This window comes from Peromyscus californicus, unplaced genomic scaffold (genome assembly GCF_007827085.1).
Source record: "Peromyscus californicus insignis strain IS unplaced genomic scaffold, ASM782708v3 Scaffold_10__1_contigs__length_136768540, whole genome shotgun sequence".
In the NCBI taxonomy this organism is placed as follows: Eukaryota; Metazoa; Chordata; class Mammalia; order Rodentia; family Cricetidae; genus Peromyscus; species Peromyscus californicus.
In genome coordinates, this window is record NW_026294391.1 from 26,144,635 (window position 1) to 26,165,189 (window position 20,555).

Consider the following 20,555-nt stretch of genomic DNA (forward strand, 5'->3'; position numbering starts at 1 on the left):
ATCTTTTCATTTAAAAATTGTTATTTTATGTGTGTGGGTGTTCTGACTACATGTATGTCTCTGCACTATGTGCACTCAATGCCTGCATAGGCCATAAGAGGGCGTCAGATCTCCTGGAAGTGGAGTTGCAGATGGTTGTGAGCCACCACGTGGGTGCTGGGAATCAAACCTTGGTCCTCTGGAAGAGCAATCAGTGCTCTTAACTACTGAGCCATCTCTCCAGCCCCTTGAGGTCTTCTATTACTATCTTTGGTCCCTTTGGAGTTGACTTGGGGCCAAGAGTGCTTATTTGTTTGAGGCAGGATCTCCTATAGCCTTGCATTCCTGACTCTTCTGCTTCCACCTCTTGAGTGCTAGGATTACAGGCATACACCACCATGCCTGCTGTGGTGTTGATGTTTATTCAGGGCGAAGGAGGTCTATTTTCAATCTTCTACATGTGGATATTTTCCCAGCCCCATCTTTTGAAGAAGCTACAGACACAGTTTTTATTTATATCCAGGCCAAAAGTATGTATGTGTATGGTGGTGGGGGAGGGGTTATAAGATCCCATCCCAGACCTACCAGAGGTTCTTTTTTTTTCTCTAATTGATGAAGGGAGGCGCACAAGTATCTCTCTTGAGAATATCTCCTCTCTTACCAGGGCATCAGCGTAGGCTCAAGTTTATGCCAGGTACTCAGAAAAGAAACAGGAAGAAGCCAGGTGATGGTGGTGCATGCCTTTAATTCCAGCACTCGGGAGGCAGAGGCAGGCCTGGTTTACAGAGCTAGTTCCAGGACAGCCAGGACTGTTACACAGAGAAACCCTGTCTCAACAAACAAACAAACAAAAAACAGAAAGGAGGAAGGAAAGAAAGAAAAAAAGAAAGAAAGGGGGAGAGAGAGAGAGAGAGAGAGAGAGAGAGAGAGAGAGAGAGAGAGAGAGAGAGAGAGAGACAGGGAGAAAGAGAAAGAAACAAACAAAGGGAGAAAGAAACAAACAAACAAAGGAAGAAAGGAAGGAAGAAAGAAAGAAAGATGTGGTCCCCGCCTTTAAGGAGTTGATAGTATGGGGGAGAGACAGACCTTAGAAGAGATGCTGCTGCTGTAGAGTGGTAAGAGCTGTGACAGTGGTATGTGATGGGGCAGAGGGAAAGGCTTCCTGGAAGAGGTGACACATAGGGAGTCTGCATGTTCACAGAGGTGTGAAGTTGTGTGATGTTTGCACTGTGTGTCAACTGTAAGAAGGAGGAGGCAGCAGAGCAAGCTCAGAGGGGTAGCAGGAGCTGGTTCTTGGAAAGCAGTATATATAGACCATGCACATGGACGGAAAATCTGGACACAGCTTAGCTGAGTGCTTTGCGCCCGAGTTTCTCACAGGGCTGTGAGCAAGTATTAGTCATGTTTGGGCTTTCATCCCAAGGTTCCTTCCCTAGGCAAAGGATTTTGCAAACTCACTCAAGTGACAATAGCTAGAGGCCACCTCACTTTCTTGTCCTGAAGACTTCATCATAGGACTGTGGGGATCTCCCCTGGAGATCCCTCTCCAGACCCTGCCCTCAGCTGCCCTCTCCAGACCCTGCCCTCAGCTGCTCTCTCCAGACCCCGCCCCTGAGAAAGTCTGCCAAGCAGTCGCTCCACTCCAGAGGGTATTTAAGGTCTGGCCCATGGGCTTCCCCTCCTGCTTTTCCCTTGTGGTTTCTCCTCTTCCCCTGGGGCCATCCAGGAATGCTTTGCTCGGATTAAACCTGGATTTATTAATTTGTTCTGATCTGATTTATTACTTTGGCGGAGTTACTCACTAACGAGGGATTTTTTTTTTTTCTTATCAAGGACCACTTATCATGTAACAGCAGGCTTCATCAAGCCTTTCAAACAAGCATGTGAGGAGGAATGTCAGGACAACCTTTTTGTAATTTAATTCCCAGAGAGACATTCTGTCACTTCCTCCCTTAGAAATAGGTCTTGAGGCCCAACTCACACCCGGGGGACAGGATCATACAACACTATGAATACCCAGGGATGGGGATGACTGGGCATAAGGTTAGAAATTGCCAGCACATTTGGCAAGTGATGTTACCGGGTAAAGCTTCTCCTCGATTCTTGTCTTTGCAAAGGGAAAAAATCAGGTGAGATGCAGACAGTTTAAGCAGAAGCTTATTTAAGCAGAGTAAAGCAAACCATGCACTCAGAAGAGAATGGACCAAGCCAAGGTGGACCAAAGGTCAGGAACCACTATTGCATTGAGTTTTAAAGACGTTTTAATCAATATTTACGAGGTGGTAGCATATTCATAGAAGTAAGGTGACCCTTAGTACCCTCTCAGATCATGGTGGACCAGATCTCCCTTTTAGGGCATTTCTTCCTGTGATCCTCTTAAAAGCCTCTTAAAGGAGTGTGTCAAAACCACAATGTAGGGCTGGAGCAACAGCTCAGTGATTAAGAGCACTTACTGCTCTTCTAAAGTACCTAGGTAGTTTCCAGCACCTACGTGGTAACTCTCAACTACCCATAACTCCATTTATAGGGGAGCTGACACCCTCTTCTGACCTCCCTGGGTACCAGGCACACATGTGGTACACATACACACATGCGGGCAAAACACTCGTACATATAAATTTTTTTCTAAAAACTCCCAATGCAGGGAATACTATACGAAGCCTGGAGCTAGTGAGGAAGCAGACTCTTTGCTAGTGAGCATGTTTGGTGATTAAGGAAGTTCTTCAGGCTTTGCAAGCAAGCAGGCAGGGTGGAAGCTGGTCCCTTTGTTTCCTGTGGCCTGGGTTTCTGATACACGGGGACAAATGTAACTGCAGCTTCAAGGGTGTTTAACTACAATGGGGCATTGAGAACCACAGGAGGCCAAGCTCCCGGTGTACAGTTACAGTTTGACTAATTTCCTCATGTCTCATCTCCCTCCGAAACCAAGAGACACAACTCCCAACATAGAGCTACTGTTTCCTTGGTTACCTCCTGTCTAACTCCTTGCTATGGGGTCTCAATGACACATAGCCAATGGGTTCAAAGCAAGGTTCTTTTCCTTCAGGGTTCACCCTCTCAACCATATTATGTGCCTCTCCCTGTTGTACAGTTTACATAGATATGATGCTAAGCACACACTAAGGATGTTGTAACTTAGTTAAGTGCGGGAGCCAGTGCTGGTCCTCTAACCTCTTTGTTCCCAGGAACCACCATGTGGTTCTATCTACAGGCCAGGGAGCTAATGAGAGTTAGTGAGACATGCAGAGTTCGAAGGAAACAGTAGCAATGGAGAACAAATGGGTCTACTCAAGGGGCCAGCTTTTGCACCCACCCAGGCTGCTGTCCAATGAAATTGTGTGCCCATCATGGCCAAAGGCGTCTCACTGATGCAAGTCAGGTTAAAAATACGTATTTTTGCATGAAATTGTCCAGCTTTAGTTTTTTCCTGTTTCCATTTTTCGTATGTGTGTGGTGTGCATGTTTTTTGCATACTTGTGGTAGCACATGGACATGTGGAAGCCTGAGATTGGTTTCAGGAGTCATCCTCAACCTCTCTTCCTCCCTATTGGTTGGTCTGCCGATCCAAACCAGAGCCTGCTGCTGATGCTAGTCTTGCTAGCTAGCTTACTCTGGCTATCTCCAGTCCCTGCTTCCTAGGCTGGAATTACAGGTGGCGCACCTCGCCCACCCACCCACCTACCTCGCATTTGATGTGGGTTCTGGGGATTCAAACTCTAGTCCTCACACTTGGGCACAAGCAGTTTAACCATGGAGTTATTGTTTTAGGCCTGACATTTTCCAGCTTTAAATTTGGGCACGTGAATTTAAAGCTGTCTTTAATGTGGTGTGAACCGAGGCTCTGTGGAGAACTGAAACATACCGAGACCAGTGCTGCCTCTCATTTCCCTCACAACCACTTGTTGGGGACATCTCTCTGCTTTGCTCATCGTCTTTGGAGGAAACACGCAGTCAAGGGACAGGCTAGCAATTTCCAGTGTTGTCCTAGGGAAAAAGAGAAAACCTGGCCCTTTTCTCTGTGTCACTTTACCTGGGATTAGAACTTCAGTTTTATTCAGAAGATTAGATTAAATATTTGGCAAAAGCATGTTCACAGTTTAGAGCTTTAGAAAAATGGAGCTGGGCATGTAGCTCACTTGGTAGAATGCTTGCCTGGCATGCACAAAGTCAAGCAAGCAAGCATCAGCACCACAAAAGAAAACAGAAACAAAAAAAGACCCGGTGGCACACATGGGTAATCTCAGCACTTGGGAGGTGGAGACAGGAGGATCAGAAGTTCAAGGCCATCCTCTGCTACACAGTGAATCCAAAGCTAGCCTCTACTACATGAAACCCTACTTCAAAAAAAGTATTTTTTTTTTTTAGGGGAAGGGAACATTTTTATTTCAGTTCATTGTAGTATTGTGTTCCTATTAAAATAATGATTTGGGCCATTAACTCTACATCACCCCTGCCCTCCAAAGAAAAAATCAACCTTGGTGACTTTAATGAAAATGTCACGCCCCACTTCCCACTTTTTTTCAGACAAGGTTTTACCATGGAGACTCATAGAGATCCACCTGCCTCTGCCTCCTGAGTGCTAGGATTGAAGGCTTGTGCCACCATCCCTGGCAACACCATTATTTAAAGAAGAAATTATGTGAGTAAACTTTAGAGGCCGGTAAGATACAGAGCTGACCACTGCCTGATACATCAGTGCATTTGGTCCTTGGGGTTTCCAGACTCTATCATTTGTGCACGTAAGTTGCAACTGATGACATAGTAAACTCTGAAGACCATTAAGATGCACAAGATGGGTGCTTGTAGTGCTGCTGGGTTGCTTTGACCATGTACAGATGTTGCTAGAGTCTAGAGTCTAATGAGACAGAAGAAATAAGGAGCTGATATGCTTTAGCAGAGTTGGGCGTGGGGATCAGCACAGCTCAAAGTGTATCTCACAGTGACTTTTTTCCCCTCCTGTGACCAGGTTGTACTATGTAGCCTTGAATGACCTGAAGCATGCTATCTAGACCAGGCTGGCCTCATACTCATAGAGATCTGCCTGCCTCAGCCTCCAGAGTACTGGGATTAAAGGCATGAGCAGCCCACAGGACTGCTTCTAAAAGTTATTTTTCCTGAACATTCTTTTTTGTTGTTGTTTTAGTTTTACACGGAGACAGGGTTTCTCTATATAACCCTAGCTGTCCTGGAACTCACTTTGTAGACCAGACTGGCCTCTAACTCATAGATATTCGCCTGCTTCTGCCTCCCAAGTGCTGGGGTTAAAGGTGTGTGCCACCACCACCTGGCTAAATATTCTTATACAATATAAATATACTGTACTGATTTCATTGGTGTTCAAAAAAATAGTTTAAACAAAAGGTGTTTGTTATCACTAACGCTAGTGGTGAACTGTGTGATGGTTCACATTGCTTATTCTGTCTCAAGGGAGCTGGGTAATAATTGTTGTGTCTCTTATTTACTGACAATAACTGTATATATTGATGGAATGCAGTATATATTTTTGTATATGTACATATTGTTGAATGATGATATCAAGCTGATTAATGTATCCATCACCTCACATACCATTTGTAGTGAGAACATTTAAAATCTACTCTTAGCCGGGCGGTGGTGGCGCACGCCTTTAATCCCAGCACTCGGGAGGCAGAGCCAGGCGGATCTCTGTGAGTTCGAGGCCAGCCTGGGCTACCAAGTGAGTTCCAGGAAAGGCGCAAAGCTACACAGAGAAACCCTGTCTCGAAAAACCAAAAAAAAAAAAAAAAAAAAAAAATCTACTCTTGTAGAACACTTGGAATAGATGCTTCTATTCGCTATGGCCACCATGCTGTGCAATAGATCTTGAAAATGCTAGTCTAATTATTGGAAACTGTGTGCTCTTGGGCCATATCTCCCTGGTGATAGTTTTTGTCTTGCAAATGTTCTATTCCATTTCAACAAAAGTGAAAGAAACACTAGTATGTTCAAAAGTTGACAAGAGGGGTCTGGAGACATAGTTCAGCAGTTAAGAGCACTGACTGCTCTTCCAGAGGACCTAAGTTTGATTCCTCACATCTATGATGGCCCACAACCATCTGTAACTCCAATTTTAAGGGCTCTGATGCCCTCTTATGGCCTCCATAAGCACCAGGCATGCATGTGATCCACAGACAAAAACATGCAGGCAAAACACCCATACACATAAAACATTTTTTTTAACATTGAAAAAAGCCAAACCCAAACCAATCAAAGAAAAAGAACCCCAAAGTTGCAAAGAGCCAGGCATGGCAGTTCACACCTTTAATCCCAACACTCCAAAGGTAGAGGAAGGTGAATCTCTCTGTGAGGCCAGCCTGGTCAACATAGCAAGTTCCAGACCATCCAGGGTAACATAATGAAACCTTGTCTCAAAACAAAACTCCAAAAGTTGAAAAGGAAGGTGTTAGTGTATAGATAAAGAAAAAGGATGGGGACTGGTGAGATGGCTCAGCAGATAAAGATGCTTACTGCCAAGCCTGATGGTGCCTGGGACACACACACACACACACACACACACACACACACACACACACACACACACAAATAAATGTATTAACATTTTTTTTCCAAGAAGGAGAATGAACATGGTAAAACATACCTTTAAAGCCAGCTCTTGGGAGGCTAAGACAGGGTAATTCTTAGTTTGAGGGAAGGCTGGCCTAAATGAATTAGAAAACTTTTTATACTATCTTTTGTCTGCATAGTTTGGTTTTATCTGATTGAATGGGATAAATACACCAAGAGAAATTTGCATTTTATTTCACACAATGGAAACTAGGCCCAATAACTACAGATGCAAAAACAAGTCAATCTGTAATCCCAGCATTCAGGAGGTAAAGTAAAATCAGGTTCAAGGTCATCCTTGGCTATATAGTGAATTTGAGGCTAGCCTGGGATACATGAAAACTTGTAATTAATTAAGCTGAGATCTAGCCTTTAATATTTGTATGTTGCTTGGTGTGTGATTCAGTCTTGATATTATTTGGCTGAATCTTTCTTTATACATGTTTTTACTTCATGGAAATCAGTTTTATAAATACTTGTATGTGATATCGTATACTCTGAATGATTCAAGGATGGGGTCCACCTTTTCCCCACGTTCTCTGAATTGCTGGATGTGTCATTTCAGTGATTGAGGGAGGACCCCTGGAACACAACTACCGACTGAAGCAGTTTCATTTTCACTGGGGGGCCATTGATGCCTGGGGTTCCGAGCACACTGTGGACAGCAAATGCTACCCAGCAGAGGTATGTTTCCTTTCCTTCTTTTATTTTTAATTCCTGTAGCCTTGGCTGTCCTGGGGGTCACTCTGTAGACCAGGCTGGCTTTGAACTCACAGAAATCCTCCTGCCTCTGCCTCCCAAGTGCTGGGATTAAAGATATTCATACCTGGCTTGAACAGCAGAAGTATGTTGAAAAGGTCCCAAAGAGGTTTGGAACAATGGGGATAGTTCTGAGGTTTCTAGTTCAAAGAAATTACCAAGACGTCTCAGATGGTGCTTTAAGACCTATTTAGCTTGCACAGGACATACTTGAGCCTTCCCATCTTCTACATGTAAAATATATCCATTCTGAAGAGTATACAAGAAATAAACCTGAAGATGATAAAACTGAATTCCGGGGCTGGAGAGATAGGTCAACAGTTAAGAGCACTTATTGCTCTTGCAAGAGGACCTGGGTTCAGTTCCCCACACTCACATGGTGCCACAACCATTTATAACTCCAGTTCCAGGGGATCTGATGCCCTTTCTGGCCTCAGCAGGCACCGGGCACATACATGATACACAGATATACATGCATGCCAAACACTCAGAAACATAAAATAAATAAATGTTGAAAATTGGAACAGAATTATTTCTGAATTCTGAGCTACGTGTAGTCATTCCTAAAGCCACAAGCTACCGTAGAGCTGTAAGACTTCGTTAAACCCAAGTTTATTTTGGTGGGAGTCTAAGTGAAGGCTGCAGCAAAAGAGAGAGAGAGAAACGGAAAAAGCATCCAAGGCTTCTGAAATCAGAGTGCCAAAGCACCAGAGCTTGCAGCTGGGCTCCGAGGGGGAAGCTTAACTGGGACTTTGAAGTGGCTCACTTGGGAAGTTAGGTGATGGTAATGCAGGTTTGAGAATGATGGCTGAAGAATGATGGATATGGAAATGCAAACAGAGCCCGAGGAAATCGAATTTCTCCTTGCAAATAGAATTTCATCTTGCAACTTTTCCCTTAATTTAGTTTTAAATGTGATGCTAAAAATGAAAACATTTTAAGTGATCATCCCTCCAAGAAGAAATTTGTCTTTAGCTCCCATCTAATTTTCATAGGGAGAATGCATTTCTCTTCATATAAACATCTTCTCTCCTTTAGATGCAAATGGATTGGGGATATTAGTATTTCATGCAAATCAGGGTAGGAATGAAGAAAATGTTGATCCATCATTGCGAAGTTACTTTATCATGTGAATTTTATTTTTTCTCTCCTAACAAATCCCTCTCTTCCAAAGTAATATCGCTGTTCTTGCCACAATGTCTTCTTCCCATTCTTTATGTCGATCTCAGTGTGCACCAGACTGCCATATATTTTTTCAGTGGCTCCATTTGGAGTGATGAAACAAGATTAAATGTTCCATGTTGGGTGGGGCTGTCAGTTTATTTGGGTGCAATCCTACATGGTCATGTAGAAACCCCACTGTCTCTGTTGTTTCAGCTGCACTTGGTACATTGGAATGCAGTCAAATTTGAAAGCTTTGAGGATGCAGCACTGGAAGAAAATGGTTTGGCTGTGATAGGTGTATTTTTAAAGGTAAAAACAAAAACTCAGGCTGGGCACGGTGGCACACCTTTAATCTCAGCTCTTGGGAGGCAGAGGCAGGCGGAACTCTGAGTTCCAGGCCAACTTGGCCTACATGATGAATTCCAGAACAGCCAGCCCGATAGACAGAGACCCTGTCTCAAGCAAGCAAGCAAACAAACCATCTCACCAAGTTCAAATGATATATTGTGTCTTACACTGAAAAGATAGAACATTACAATGTAAGTTACTTATTTGAAGAAAATTTAGAATTAAAAGGAAAAAAATATCTGTAGAGATTGCTTAATGGTTAAGAACATGTATTACTCATGCAGAGGATCCCAGTTCAGTTCCCAGCACTCACATCCACCAACTTCTGACTGCCTGTAAGTCCAGCTCTAGGGGTTCTGAATGTCTTCAATCAAATGCACATTAACCCTTCCTACGCTCATGTGCACACACACACACACACACACACACACACACACACACACACACTTAAACCTAATAAAAATGAATCTTCAAAAAGAAAGAACATTGGGTCAAACATGTTGTCACACGCCTTTAATCCCAACACTCAGGAGGCAGAGGCAGGTGAATCTCTGAGCTTGAGGCCAGCCTGATCTACAGAGTGAATTCCAGAACAGCCAGGGCTACACAGAGAAAAACCAAAAAAGGAAAAAAAAAAGAATGTTGGGATCAATAGGAGAGGGGAGGAGGAGGGAGAGGAATGGAAAATTAATATTATTAAAGTATATGATATAAGTGTATGGAACTATCACAAGAAAATTCATTATTCTGTACAATTAATATTTTAAAAAGAATATTAGTACCAGGCCAAGTGTGGTGGCACACACCTTTAATTTTAGTACTCAGGAGGTACAGGATCTGTGGGTTTGAGGCCAGCCAGGACTACATAGTGAGACTATCTAAAAATATGTATGTTTTATATATAGAAGGTAAAAATAAACAGTGGTTAAAATCAATAACTATTATGAATATATTTCAAATGGTATAAAAATGTAGTCCAGGGCCTAGGGCAATGGCTTGGCGGTCTAGAGTGCTTGCTGATCTTGTAGAAGACTGATCCTCAATTCCCAGTATGCACATCAGGTACTCACAATCCTCATTGGATTCAACACCCTCTTCTGTACTCCATGGGCATCTGTCCACACATGCACACATACATACATAAAATAAAAAATAAAATAAGTCTTAAAAATACACAGCCAAATAAAGTAGACACAAGCCATCTGGGCAAGTGAACACTTGAAATATGCTTAGTTTGGGAAGTTGAGGCAAGAGGATCAAGACTTTGAGACCAGCCCAAGCTACATGGTAAAACCCTGCCTTGGGGGAAGGGATTAGTAAAATGCAGGGTAATTTATAATTTCATCAATTTAAAATTCAGTGTAAGAAATGATACTTAATTGGAGCAGGAGGCACCTTTCTCTATAGACGCGCTGGTCTTGCCAGCAAAGAGCCTGTTCATTTTGTTCTAAGTCTAATTTAATTTAGTGGTGTTTATAATAGTTGTAATTACCAGCTGGAATCTAGTTGCAGTCCTGTGGTTTGTTTATATGTAACCACCAGGTGGTTAATTTTGATTCACATTCTATTTGAGTTTCTGCAGTGAGATGGCCATTGAATGTAATATTTCTTCTTTTTTTTTTTTTTTTTTTTTGGTTTTTCGAGACAGGGTTTCTCTGTGTAGCTTTGCGCCTTTCCTGGAACTCACTTGGTAGTCCAGGCCGGCCTCGAACTCACAGAGATCCACCTGGCTCTGCCTCCCAAGTGCTGGGATTAAAGGCGTGCGCCAACACCGCCCAGCTAATATTTCTTCTTTTTATTTAGCTAGGTAAACATCATAAAGAACTACAGAAACTGGTGGACACTTTGCCATCAATTAAGCACAAGGTAATTTTCCCCCTTACATCACTTGAAGCATATTTTATATTTGCATCTTCGAGTTGATAATGCACTTTGAAGCAGGAAGACAAATTAAATGAACTGCATTCAGGTCTCTTTCAACACTGCTGTAGGAGGAGAGCAGGCACAGAGGAGGTTAAACACTGCAGGGCACAGGAGAGGTTACCTTGGTGGAGTTTTCTGGTTTGGCTGAGTACGTGCTGCACGGGAATTTACTCTGCTCCTGACAGCTCCTTCTCCATCTTTGTAGAAACACTCAGAACAGCCTTCTCTCCAGCTACCTCCCACGAGTAGGGAGGGAGAAGTGTTTTCCAAAAACTTAACTTGTCTAGAAGTGAAGAACTCCGTGTCCACTGTCCAACTGTCACGATGAAGTCCTCAAAATTCAGAATCCCGTGGGGGCTGCTTCCCGGAAATTAGTGTGCCATTCTTCTGTTCTCTTGTCTTCCTGTTCCCCTCCCTCCCTCGTTTCCTGTCTCCCTGTTTTTCTATTTCTCCTTAGTCCAGGATTCTGGCACCCCCTTCCTTCCTCCTCCTCCTCCCCCCCCCCTTCCTCCTTCATTGCGGTGCCAGGGATGGAACTCAGTGCCTTGAGCATGCTAGGCAAGCTGTCTAGCTGTCTACCACTGCGCTACACCCTCAGCTCTGTGCTAGTTTGAAAGGACAATCAGCGTTAGTGTCTCTCGAAGAAGAGAAACCTCTCTGTTTATGAGCCACCACTACCTAATACCTCCCAACAGAAATTGAAGGAGAAAACGTTTTGGCTGTTCTCCCAGGGAGAACTATCAGAAATACACAGTGTGATTTTGTGTTAAGTAGTGATGATTGTTTCAGAAGCTACTCAGAGTCCCTGGACCTCCCCTGGACCACTGTTGATCCCTGGACACTCCTTTAGAATCACTGCCTCACCCTCTGATACCTGAATGACTTTCACCAATGAATAATAACAACTCAGTAACTCCTTCTCTTGGACAGGACACCCTGGTGGAATTTGGATCTTTTGACCCTTCCTGTCTGATGCCTACTTGCCCAGATTATTGGACCTACTCCGGGTCTCTCACTACACCACCCCTCTCAGAGTCCGTTACCTGGATCATTAAGAAGCAGCCAGTAGAGGTTGATCGTGATCAGGTATTCCTTACACATTTTCCATCCAAGGAAACGCTAGTCTGCCTGTTCAAGCTGGGCTCAAATCTTGGCATTATTTTTGCTTGTTTGCTTGCTTGTTTGTTTTGGGAGAAGTAGGGTCTCGTGTAACCTAGCCTGGCCTGGAACTTTTTTTAAAAAGTAATTTAACTTTATTTCATGTGCTTTGGTGTGAAGGTATCAGATCCCCTGGATCTGAAGTAACAGACAGCTGTAATCTTCCATGTGCATGCTGGGAACTGAACCCAGGTCCTCTGGAAGAGCAGCCAGTGAGTGCTCTTAACCACTGAGCCATCTCTCTAGTCCCTAGCCTGGAACTTTAAATGAACTATTTTTGTGCTTGTTTTATTGTTTTGTGGTGGTAGGGATTGACCTTAGGGTCTTGCATCCACTAGGTAATCATTTGCTACTATATCCCTAGCCTTAACCAGGAAACAGACTTAAAGCATAGAAGGATATAAGCTATTTGCTTCTATATTTGCTTAGGAATTGTGTGCTTCCTCTGTAACTGTGCATCTCTAGTTAAAATCAAGACCCAGGTGAAGGGAAGAGTGAAATCTGGAAATACCCAGAGCATTTATAATTCGTAAGGGAATTTTGCAATAGTAGCTGAAGATAAAGAGACTCTAACAATGACTATGAAGAAAATTTAATATTATTCAAACCTATGCTCTATTATTTGCTTAGAAAGTCAGTTAAACTGATAATTACTATACCTATACACAAAGTCTTGTTTAGTTTACAACTAAAATGCAATAATATTTGCTCATGGGCTTGGGATCTTGCTTAGTCCCGGGTTCAGTCCCCAGTAACCCCTCCCTACACACACACACACACACACACACACACACACACACACACACACACACATACACACTGCAAACAGATAATTTCCAATATTTTCTCATATTTGCTATGTGGGATGTATATTGATTACAAAGCATTTTCACAAGAAACAAACAAAATCTCCCAGACTTTTTTTTGAAGCCACTATAACTGACACCACCAACAATGGCCGTACCAAAGTGAACTTTAGACTGATAGAAAAGGAAAAGAGGTCCAACAAAGTATTAGAAACAGAAGCCAGCAGTGTATCAGAAGCAGAGGGATGCTTGGTACTGTTCATTTTTATTTCATTTCTATGTCCATATGTGTCTGTTGAATGTATACCACTTGGGTGGGGTACTTGCAATGAGTGTCTGATCCTCTGGAGCTGGAGTCACAGTTTGTTGTGAGCCAATCAATGTAGGTCCAGAGGACAAGTCCCAAACACTCTTAACTGCTAAGCCACTTACCCAGCCCTGGATGGTTGTTTATTATTATAGAAACACAATTCATGGTATCAGTGACTCTACCTAGGAAAAAATATTACCATTTCCAGAATTTTTTTCTTCTTTTTGTTTTTTTTGAGACAGGGTTTCTCTGTTTAATCCTGGCTGTCCCAAACATCCTTTGTAGACCAGGCTGGCCTTGAACTCCTGATCTGCCTGCCTTTGCCTCCTGAGTACTGGGATTAAAGGCGTGCACTACCACTGCCCAGAAAGATACTTTTTTTGACATGGTACTGAGAATTGAACCTAAGACCTAGTGCATGCTGAGCAAGCAGTCTACTGCTGAGTCACATCCCCGGCCCTCATTTTCATAGATTCTTAAAAGGCATTTGTAATAGTCTTTATTTTTTATTAAAGAAATAGACATAGAGGCAGTTTATTAAGAAAGAGAAAGTACTACTCCCTTAAATAGGAGTGAGCTACTGAGTTGAAGGAAAAGCCCCTAAAGCCTCTATTTTGTTTTTTGAGACATGGTCTCTCTATCTAGCCCTGTCTGTTCTGGAGCTCACTATGTAAACCAGGCTAGCCTCAAAGTCCCAGAGATCCTCCTGCCTCTGCCTCCTGAGTTCTGGGGTCAAAGGCATGCGCCACCATGCCCAGCTCTATTCTGTCCATAATTTGTAATAAAATACAGATGAATAGAGACTTCCTTAACATGGTCAATTGATCTTAGTTCAAAAGTAAATACAGGAGCTAGGGAGATGGCTCAGCAGTTAAGAGCACTTGGTGCTCTTCCAGAGGACAGGTGCTCAGATCCAAGCATTCATGTCAGACAGTTGGTAGCCACCTGTAACTTCAGATCCAGGAGATCCAACATCCTCTTCTGGCCCACATAGATACCACCCACGAATAGCCTACTCTCTCTCTCTTTCATAAATAAAAAAAAAATATTTTTTTTAAAAAATACAGTCATCCGCCGGGCAGCCGTGATGCATGCCTTTAATCCCAGCACTCAGGAGGCAGAGTCAGGCGGATCTCTGTGAGCGAGATCCAGGACAGGCACCAAAACTACACAGAGAAATCCTGTCTTGAAAAACCAAAAAGAAAAAAAAATACAGTCATCCATTGATAACTGTAGAAGATTGGTTCCAGAATCCCAAATATACAAAACATGCCAATGCTCAAGACCCTTATATGGAATTGCATAAGTTTTTAACATTTGCATACGTCCTACACACATCTTCCAATATACTTTAAATCACCTGTATATTACTTTTAAAGATTATATTGCCATACAATGTAAATATTTTTCCTACTATATTGATTAGGGAATAATGACAAGAAAAATATCTGTACATGCTCAATAGAAGCAGTTTCCTGGCTGGCCTAGAATGCACTGTGTAGAGCAGGCTGTCCTTGAAATTACAATGCTGGATTACCTTGCCCAGCCTTTATGCAGGAGGAGGAGCTTGGTCCTACCTCAACTTGATGCACCATGCTTTGTTCAAGCCCATGTGAGGCCTGCCCATTTCTGAAGAGAGACAGAGGAGGAGTGGATGGGGAGAGGGGTAGATGGGAGTTAGGGGGAGGGAATAAGAGGAGAGGAGGGAGGGGAAACTGTGGTCAGTATGTAAAAATAAGTGAAAAACTGTTAATTAAATAAAAATTTTAAAAAACTTGAAAATCAGTATTTCTAAAAAATAAATAGAGAATCAATATTTCTCATAAAAAAGAAATTACAATTATCCTCCTGCTTCTGCCTCCTGAGTACCAATAGTACTTTTCTAATATTTATGTGGAACCCATGGATACAGAATACCAAATAAATACCATTTTAAATACCATTGTGTTTAAGATGAAAGTAATTTTTTTTTTTTGTCTCATGTAGCCTACTCTGGTCTCCAACTCACTATGTAGCTAAAGATGACTTTGAACTCTTGATCTTCCCACCTCTACCTCCCAAATTCTGGGATTACAGGTACACTCCGCCATGCCCACTGGAAGTAACTGTTACCATATTAAATGTTATATTAAATTATATTCTAGGCCGGGCGGTGGTGGCACACGTCTTTAATCCCAGCACTTGGGAGGCAGAGCCAGGTGGATCTTTGTGAGTTCGAGACCAGCCTGGTCTACAGAGCGAGATCCAGGAAAGGCGCAAAGCTACACAGAGAAACCCTGTCTCGAAAAACCAATATATATATTCTAGAATTATTTATGTGCTGTGCATGCCTTCAGTTCTAGCTCCTCAGGAGTCTGAGGCAAAAGGATTACTTGAGCCTAGCTGTTCAAAACTGGGCTGAGCAATATACCAAGACTACTCCTCTCTCTTAAAAAATACATGATAGAGCTGGGTGTGTTGGCACATGTCTTTAACCCCAAACACTTGTGAGACCCTGTCTCAAATACAAAAAGCAAGAAATGTTGTAGAAATAGCCCATATAATCAGATCAAAAAATAAAATAAGTGAGGAAACCAGTTAAAAAACACAAAAACAAAATAATTTAGCAGTTGGTGAGATATAATGTTAATGTATAGACATAAAAATATATATCAAATATATGCCAGTTAAAAGACATTATGATACAAACATATAATAAAAAAAGATATAGATGTGATCAGAATAAAACTGTAAAATACATTTAAGTAGTTTGAACAAGGGATGCTAACAATAAAACTTAAAAATCTTCCAGGATACTGAAGAAGACTTAATTAACTTCATACTCTGTTACTGACCAGGAAGACATAATAATGGTGTCAGTTTTCCTCAAGTTGTTCTATTTTCCATGAATTGTTTAGTCTCCATAATTTAATATAGCTCCAGTAAATATGCCAATAGGATTTAAAGTGGATACATTACTTTTAAAAGGTTTTATTTTAAAAATTTTTATTATATGTATATGAGTATTTGTCTACATGTATATGTGCATACCACATGTGTGACTAGTTCCCAAGGAGACCAAAAAAGGGCATTGGATATCCTGTAACTGGAGTTATGGATGTTTGTGAGCCTCCATGTGGGTGCTGGAAACTGAACTCAGGTTCTCTACAAGAGCAGCAAGTGGTCTTAACCACTGAGCCATCTCTTCAGCCTCATTTTATTGTTTTAAATTGTGTGTATGTGCGCACTCACACAGAAGTCAGAAAAATGATGTCAGATCCACTTAAACCTGAATTAGAGGCTGAGTTGCTCAGTATGTGTGCTGGGAACCAAACTCGGATCTTCTGTAATAATAGCAAGCACCCCTAACCACTGAGCCATCTGTCCAGCCCCCCTAGACATCAATTTGAGTCAAAACAGATAAGCATAAATAGCCAGGGAGATGTCTAAAAGAACAAAGAAGAAGTGGTTAGATTCACGAAACTATAAAGCTTCAAGAACCAAATGCCATGGTACTGGCACAGGAATAACACAAACAATCAAGAAAAGTGTTTAGAAACAGAAACAGAGCCGATGAAAGACAGAGAGAGAGAGAGAGAGAGAGAGAGAGAGAGAGAGAGAGAGAGAGAGAGAGAGAGAGAGAGAAGGAGAAAGAGGAAGAGGGGGAGAACAGGAGTGAGGCAGGAGGGAGAGACAGGCGGGAGGGAGGGAAGAAGGAAGGGAAAGTGGGAATGAATTAGACTGGGCTCTCTTGAGCAGGACTTCTGCTCATGTGATTATGGAGGCCGGCAAGTCTTCTGGTTTACTATCGACTACTGAAGAAGCAGCTTCTTCTTCCACTTCTGAGAAATGGAGAGGAGAAGTGGAGTCAGCGGCTACTAAACCTACACACAGGAGGCCTAGCTGAGGGGGCAAAGCTTAATTGTGCATTTATTTTCCTCTTTCTTCTCCTTCTTCTGCCTCTTTATTTTTCTCTTATCCCTTTTATACCACCTAAGACAAAAGTTTCTATGCAAGGAAAGATTACCTCACAACCACAAGTTACGTGTTTTCCAAAAACAAATTAAAATCTTTACAGGAGAGGAAATTACAACATGAGTTACATGTTTTTCTTCGAAGCCCACAAGTAGTTAAACATTTTTCTTTGTATTAATTTTCCCACCATACCATCTTCATCCCAAAGCAATGATTCCTTCATTATTAACAAAGTTCTTAGCAAGCCAAATATATTTCAGTCAGTTCCTTTGTACTGACAGACAGCTAGTTGCGATTTCAGTATAGCAGATTCCTACAAAACTAAACAAGTGGTCCACTTAACCATCGATTTTTCTTTACACATGATAGGGTCATTTAATTTCCTTTCACAACTTTATTTTTTTCAAGATGCATATGGAAACCTGTGATGAATTCTGTAAGCTACGTGACCAAGGAACTCAGGCCTCACCCTGGGTGTAGGGACATCATTGCCCTCTTTGATCACCAGCTTGTTTTTCCAAAGGCAGAATTCATGGGTCTATAATGCATGAGACTTCCTTGTTCTTATTTTCCATGCTCCACAAATCTCACATGTAACAAAGCAGAAGGGGTCTTATAGCCTCTTTTTGCCCTTTTTGTATGTCTTATTACAGCAATTGGCAGAATAACCTGAACCATTTCCCTAATCATCTTCTAACTGTCTTAACCACCTGTATCTTTAAATCATTGATGCAACTAAGCACCACTGCTCTTACAAAAATCATCTTCATTATGATCGGCAAGTAAATTGCCCAGTGAGGAATGGGATTTTCACATGAAACATCACACTCCGCTAGATACAGTGGGATCCTTTCACATTGTCAGCACAGCATGATACAGCAGGAACATGACAGCAGCAAGCAGGAGAAAGCACAGCAGAAGCAAGGGACATTCTGGAGATAGGTGTGTCCCCCCCCCACCCCCAGGGGCTTTGCCTTTCCAGGGTGCACGCATCATAGCTTTGCTATCTGGTGGGTTGTATTCCATAAGCTCCATTGCTGACTGCGGCTCCTCTGACATGGCCCCAACAATCTGCAGCCTGAAGCTTGCCTGAGAGGTGGGCTCAAAGGCCTGAGAGCTGGAAAGCCAACAGTGTGCATTCTAGTCTCTGCTTCAAGGCCCAATAACTAGGAGCTCTTAGTGCAGAGGCAGATTGATGGCTCAGTTCAAAAGCAGTCGAGCTTTTGATGGTGGGACTTGTAAAGCACAGAGAGACAAAACAAAATAATCCACAACCAAGAAATATCAGGTTACCTTAGGTTACCCTTTCTTGTGACAGGATTCAGGCAGAGGAATCTTCATTACAAGGCCAACTGAAATGGCCTGTTTGGGATTTTGCTGTTAAAATTTCACTAATTTTTCTCTAAGATGAATCTCTGAGATTTCTCTAATCTCTGTTTCTCAGAAAATCATAGAAACAGTGTAGTTTCCCCTTGGGAAAATGGAAGTCTAGTGTGACTCCATCTTGATTTTCTTTTTCTGAAACAGGGTCTCCCTATGTATCATACCTGGCTGACTTGGAACTTCCTGTGTAGACCAGGCTGGCCTTGAAACTCACAGAGAGCTGCCTGCCTCTGTCTCCTGAGTGCTGGGATTGAGGAGCCACCACACCTAGCTTCTCTATCTTGATTTTTATGTTGGTCTATTGGGACCTAATGCAGGAACTTAATCTAAAACAGTAGTTTTCTAATTCCATACAAACTAGGTGTTGGGGTGTTGTGTCTATAATACCAGCACTTGGTAGGTGGCCACCCTCAGTTATATAGCAGTTCAAGGCCAGCCTCAGCTACTTAAGATCCTTTCTCAAAACAAAACAAAAAGACAGTCAGAAGAAAGCGAAGTTAACCCTCTACTTTTTTGTTGTATTCAGGCTCTCTGTAGTGGCTGACACCCTCATAAAAGAAAACCATCTGCTTTACTCCGCCCCCCAATTCAAATCCTAACCTCTTCTGGGAAACACCCTCACAGACACACTTAACCAGCTATCTGCACACCCCCAGTCTGATTGATAGAGAAAATTAGCCTTTGCAAGAAGAAAGTTATAAGTTCAAAAATGTGTCCAACTACATTTGAGGATTTACTTTATGATGAAGGTGGCATTGTTAATCCTACCGATTGAGAATAAGACCACTACTGCAGTTTAAAGCCAAATTGGAAGCAAGCTTTAATTAAATCCTGGCCAGGTAGACGGAATCTGGCCAGGTCCATACCCAGGTTCCTGGGATATGGCCCAGAATCAAGTATGGCAAGGACTTAAGAAGGAAAACCCATAATTCATTGCATTTCCCATCAGGTTCAATCCGGGCAAGCATATATCCTGACATATTTCCTGCTTACATACCTCCTGCCCACATGTGATCAAGCACATCTGGTGCAGATGGGCCAAACAAAGTTGTTTAGGGGAGTGAAAACATGGGGCTTGTTATCTCCCATAAACAATGGCCTCCAGCATTTCAGGAGCTGTCTGTCCTTGGGCAAGGGGCTTGCAGATCAGAGGCATCTTTGCTTCATGGATCTCTAAGGCGTAGTAATTCAAACTTCAAATGTAACTTTGGCTCTCACAGTATCTCAACTCAGGGAGGAAAAAGGACAGGACATTCTATCAAATATGTGGTAAGGGTGATGTTTGGTGGTAAAAGGGGAGTTGGATTTAGCATTCAAACTTTATACAGGGACATATTCTCCATATAGTAAATGTAAAAAAATAGTATAATTGGAGTTGGGGATACAACTCAGTGATAAACTGCTTACCCAGCATATGTGAGGCCCCATATCTAGCCCTCAGTACTGCAAAAACAGGAAAGCATCATAAAAATTCATCATAGAGAATGCCTTTCAGAGCGCAAGGTGAATGGAGCTCTTTTAACTACAAAAGAAAACCAGAGGTCTGAAGGAACACAGGCAGTTAAACTTGTGTTAGACTATACTTAAACATTTCTTTATGATGAAACTTACAAACGTAAGACAAAGTCCAGGGCTGGACTGCTTATAAGCCTGGCCTTTGGGACCTACACATTCAGTCTGTTATACTACTATCCTTCATATTTAAAAACTGATAGAACTCTGGAAAGAAAACTGGAGGGTCAGTGGCCCATGTAAGGAATTTTCAATAAAATTTTAACATAGTACCCTAGTTTGCTTTCTGGTTTTGTTTGTTTGTTTTTGGTTTTTTTGATAAACACCACGACCGAAAGCAACTTGGGGAGGGAAGGATTTATTTCATTTTTAGAACGTAGAGTCCCTCATTAAGAGAAGCCAGGGCAGGAGCTCAAGCAGGAACCAGAGAAATTGAAACAGGCCATGGAGGACCACTGCTTCCTGGCTGTGCTTCCTGGCTGGCTCTCCGTGGCTTGCTCAGCCTGGTAAGGTGCCAATCCTCCTGTAAGTGACCCTACTGAAACTCATCGGGTCATATAATGTTTTTAAAGACATGAAAGTCATTGGGAAGAGGGAAAATGTTAGATTTTGGAGCACAGAGTAAAGAGACAGAAGGCAGGAAGTAGACCAGAGTCTGACCTCAATAGAGGAGACTG

The 20,555-nt window shown here is 42.3% G+C and overlaps 1 protein-coding gene across 2 annotated transcripts in view; it reads left to right on the plus strand.

The window, feature by feature from the left end:
- Positions 1-20,555, plus strand: part of Ca5b (carbonic anhydrase 5B) — a 123,677-nt gene that overhangs the window by 99,998 nt on the left and 3,124 nt on the right. For both annotated transcript variants that reach the window (XM_052718177.1, XM_052718250.1), the window contains 4 exons: positions 7,127-7,245; positions 8,698-8,793; positions 10,636-10,698; positions 11,686-11,841. In XM_052718177.1, coding sequence (XP_052574137.1) covers positions 7,127-7,245; positions 8,698-8,793; positions 10,636-10,698; positions 11,686-11,841 — 434 coding nt within the window. The remainder of the gene's footprint in view (positions 1-7,126; positions 7,246-8,697; positions 8,794-10,635; positions 10,699-11,685; positions 11,842-20,555) is intronic.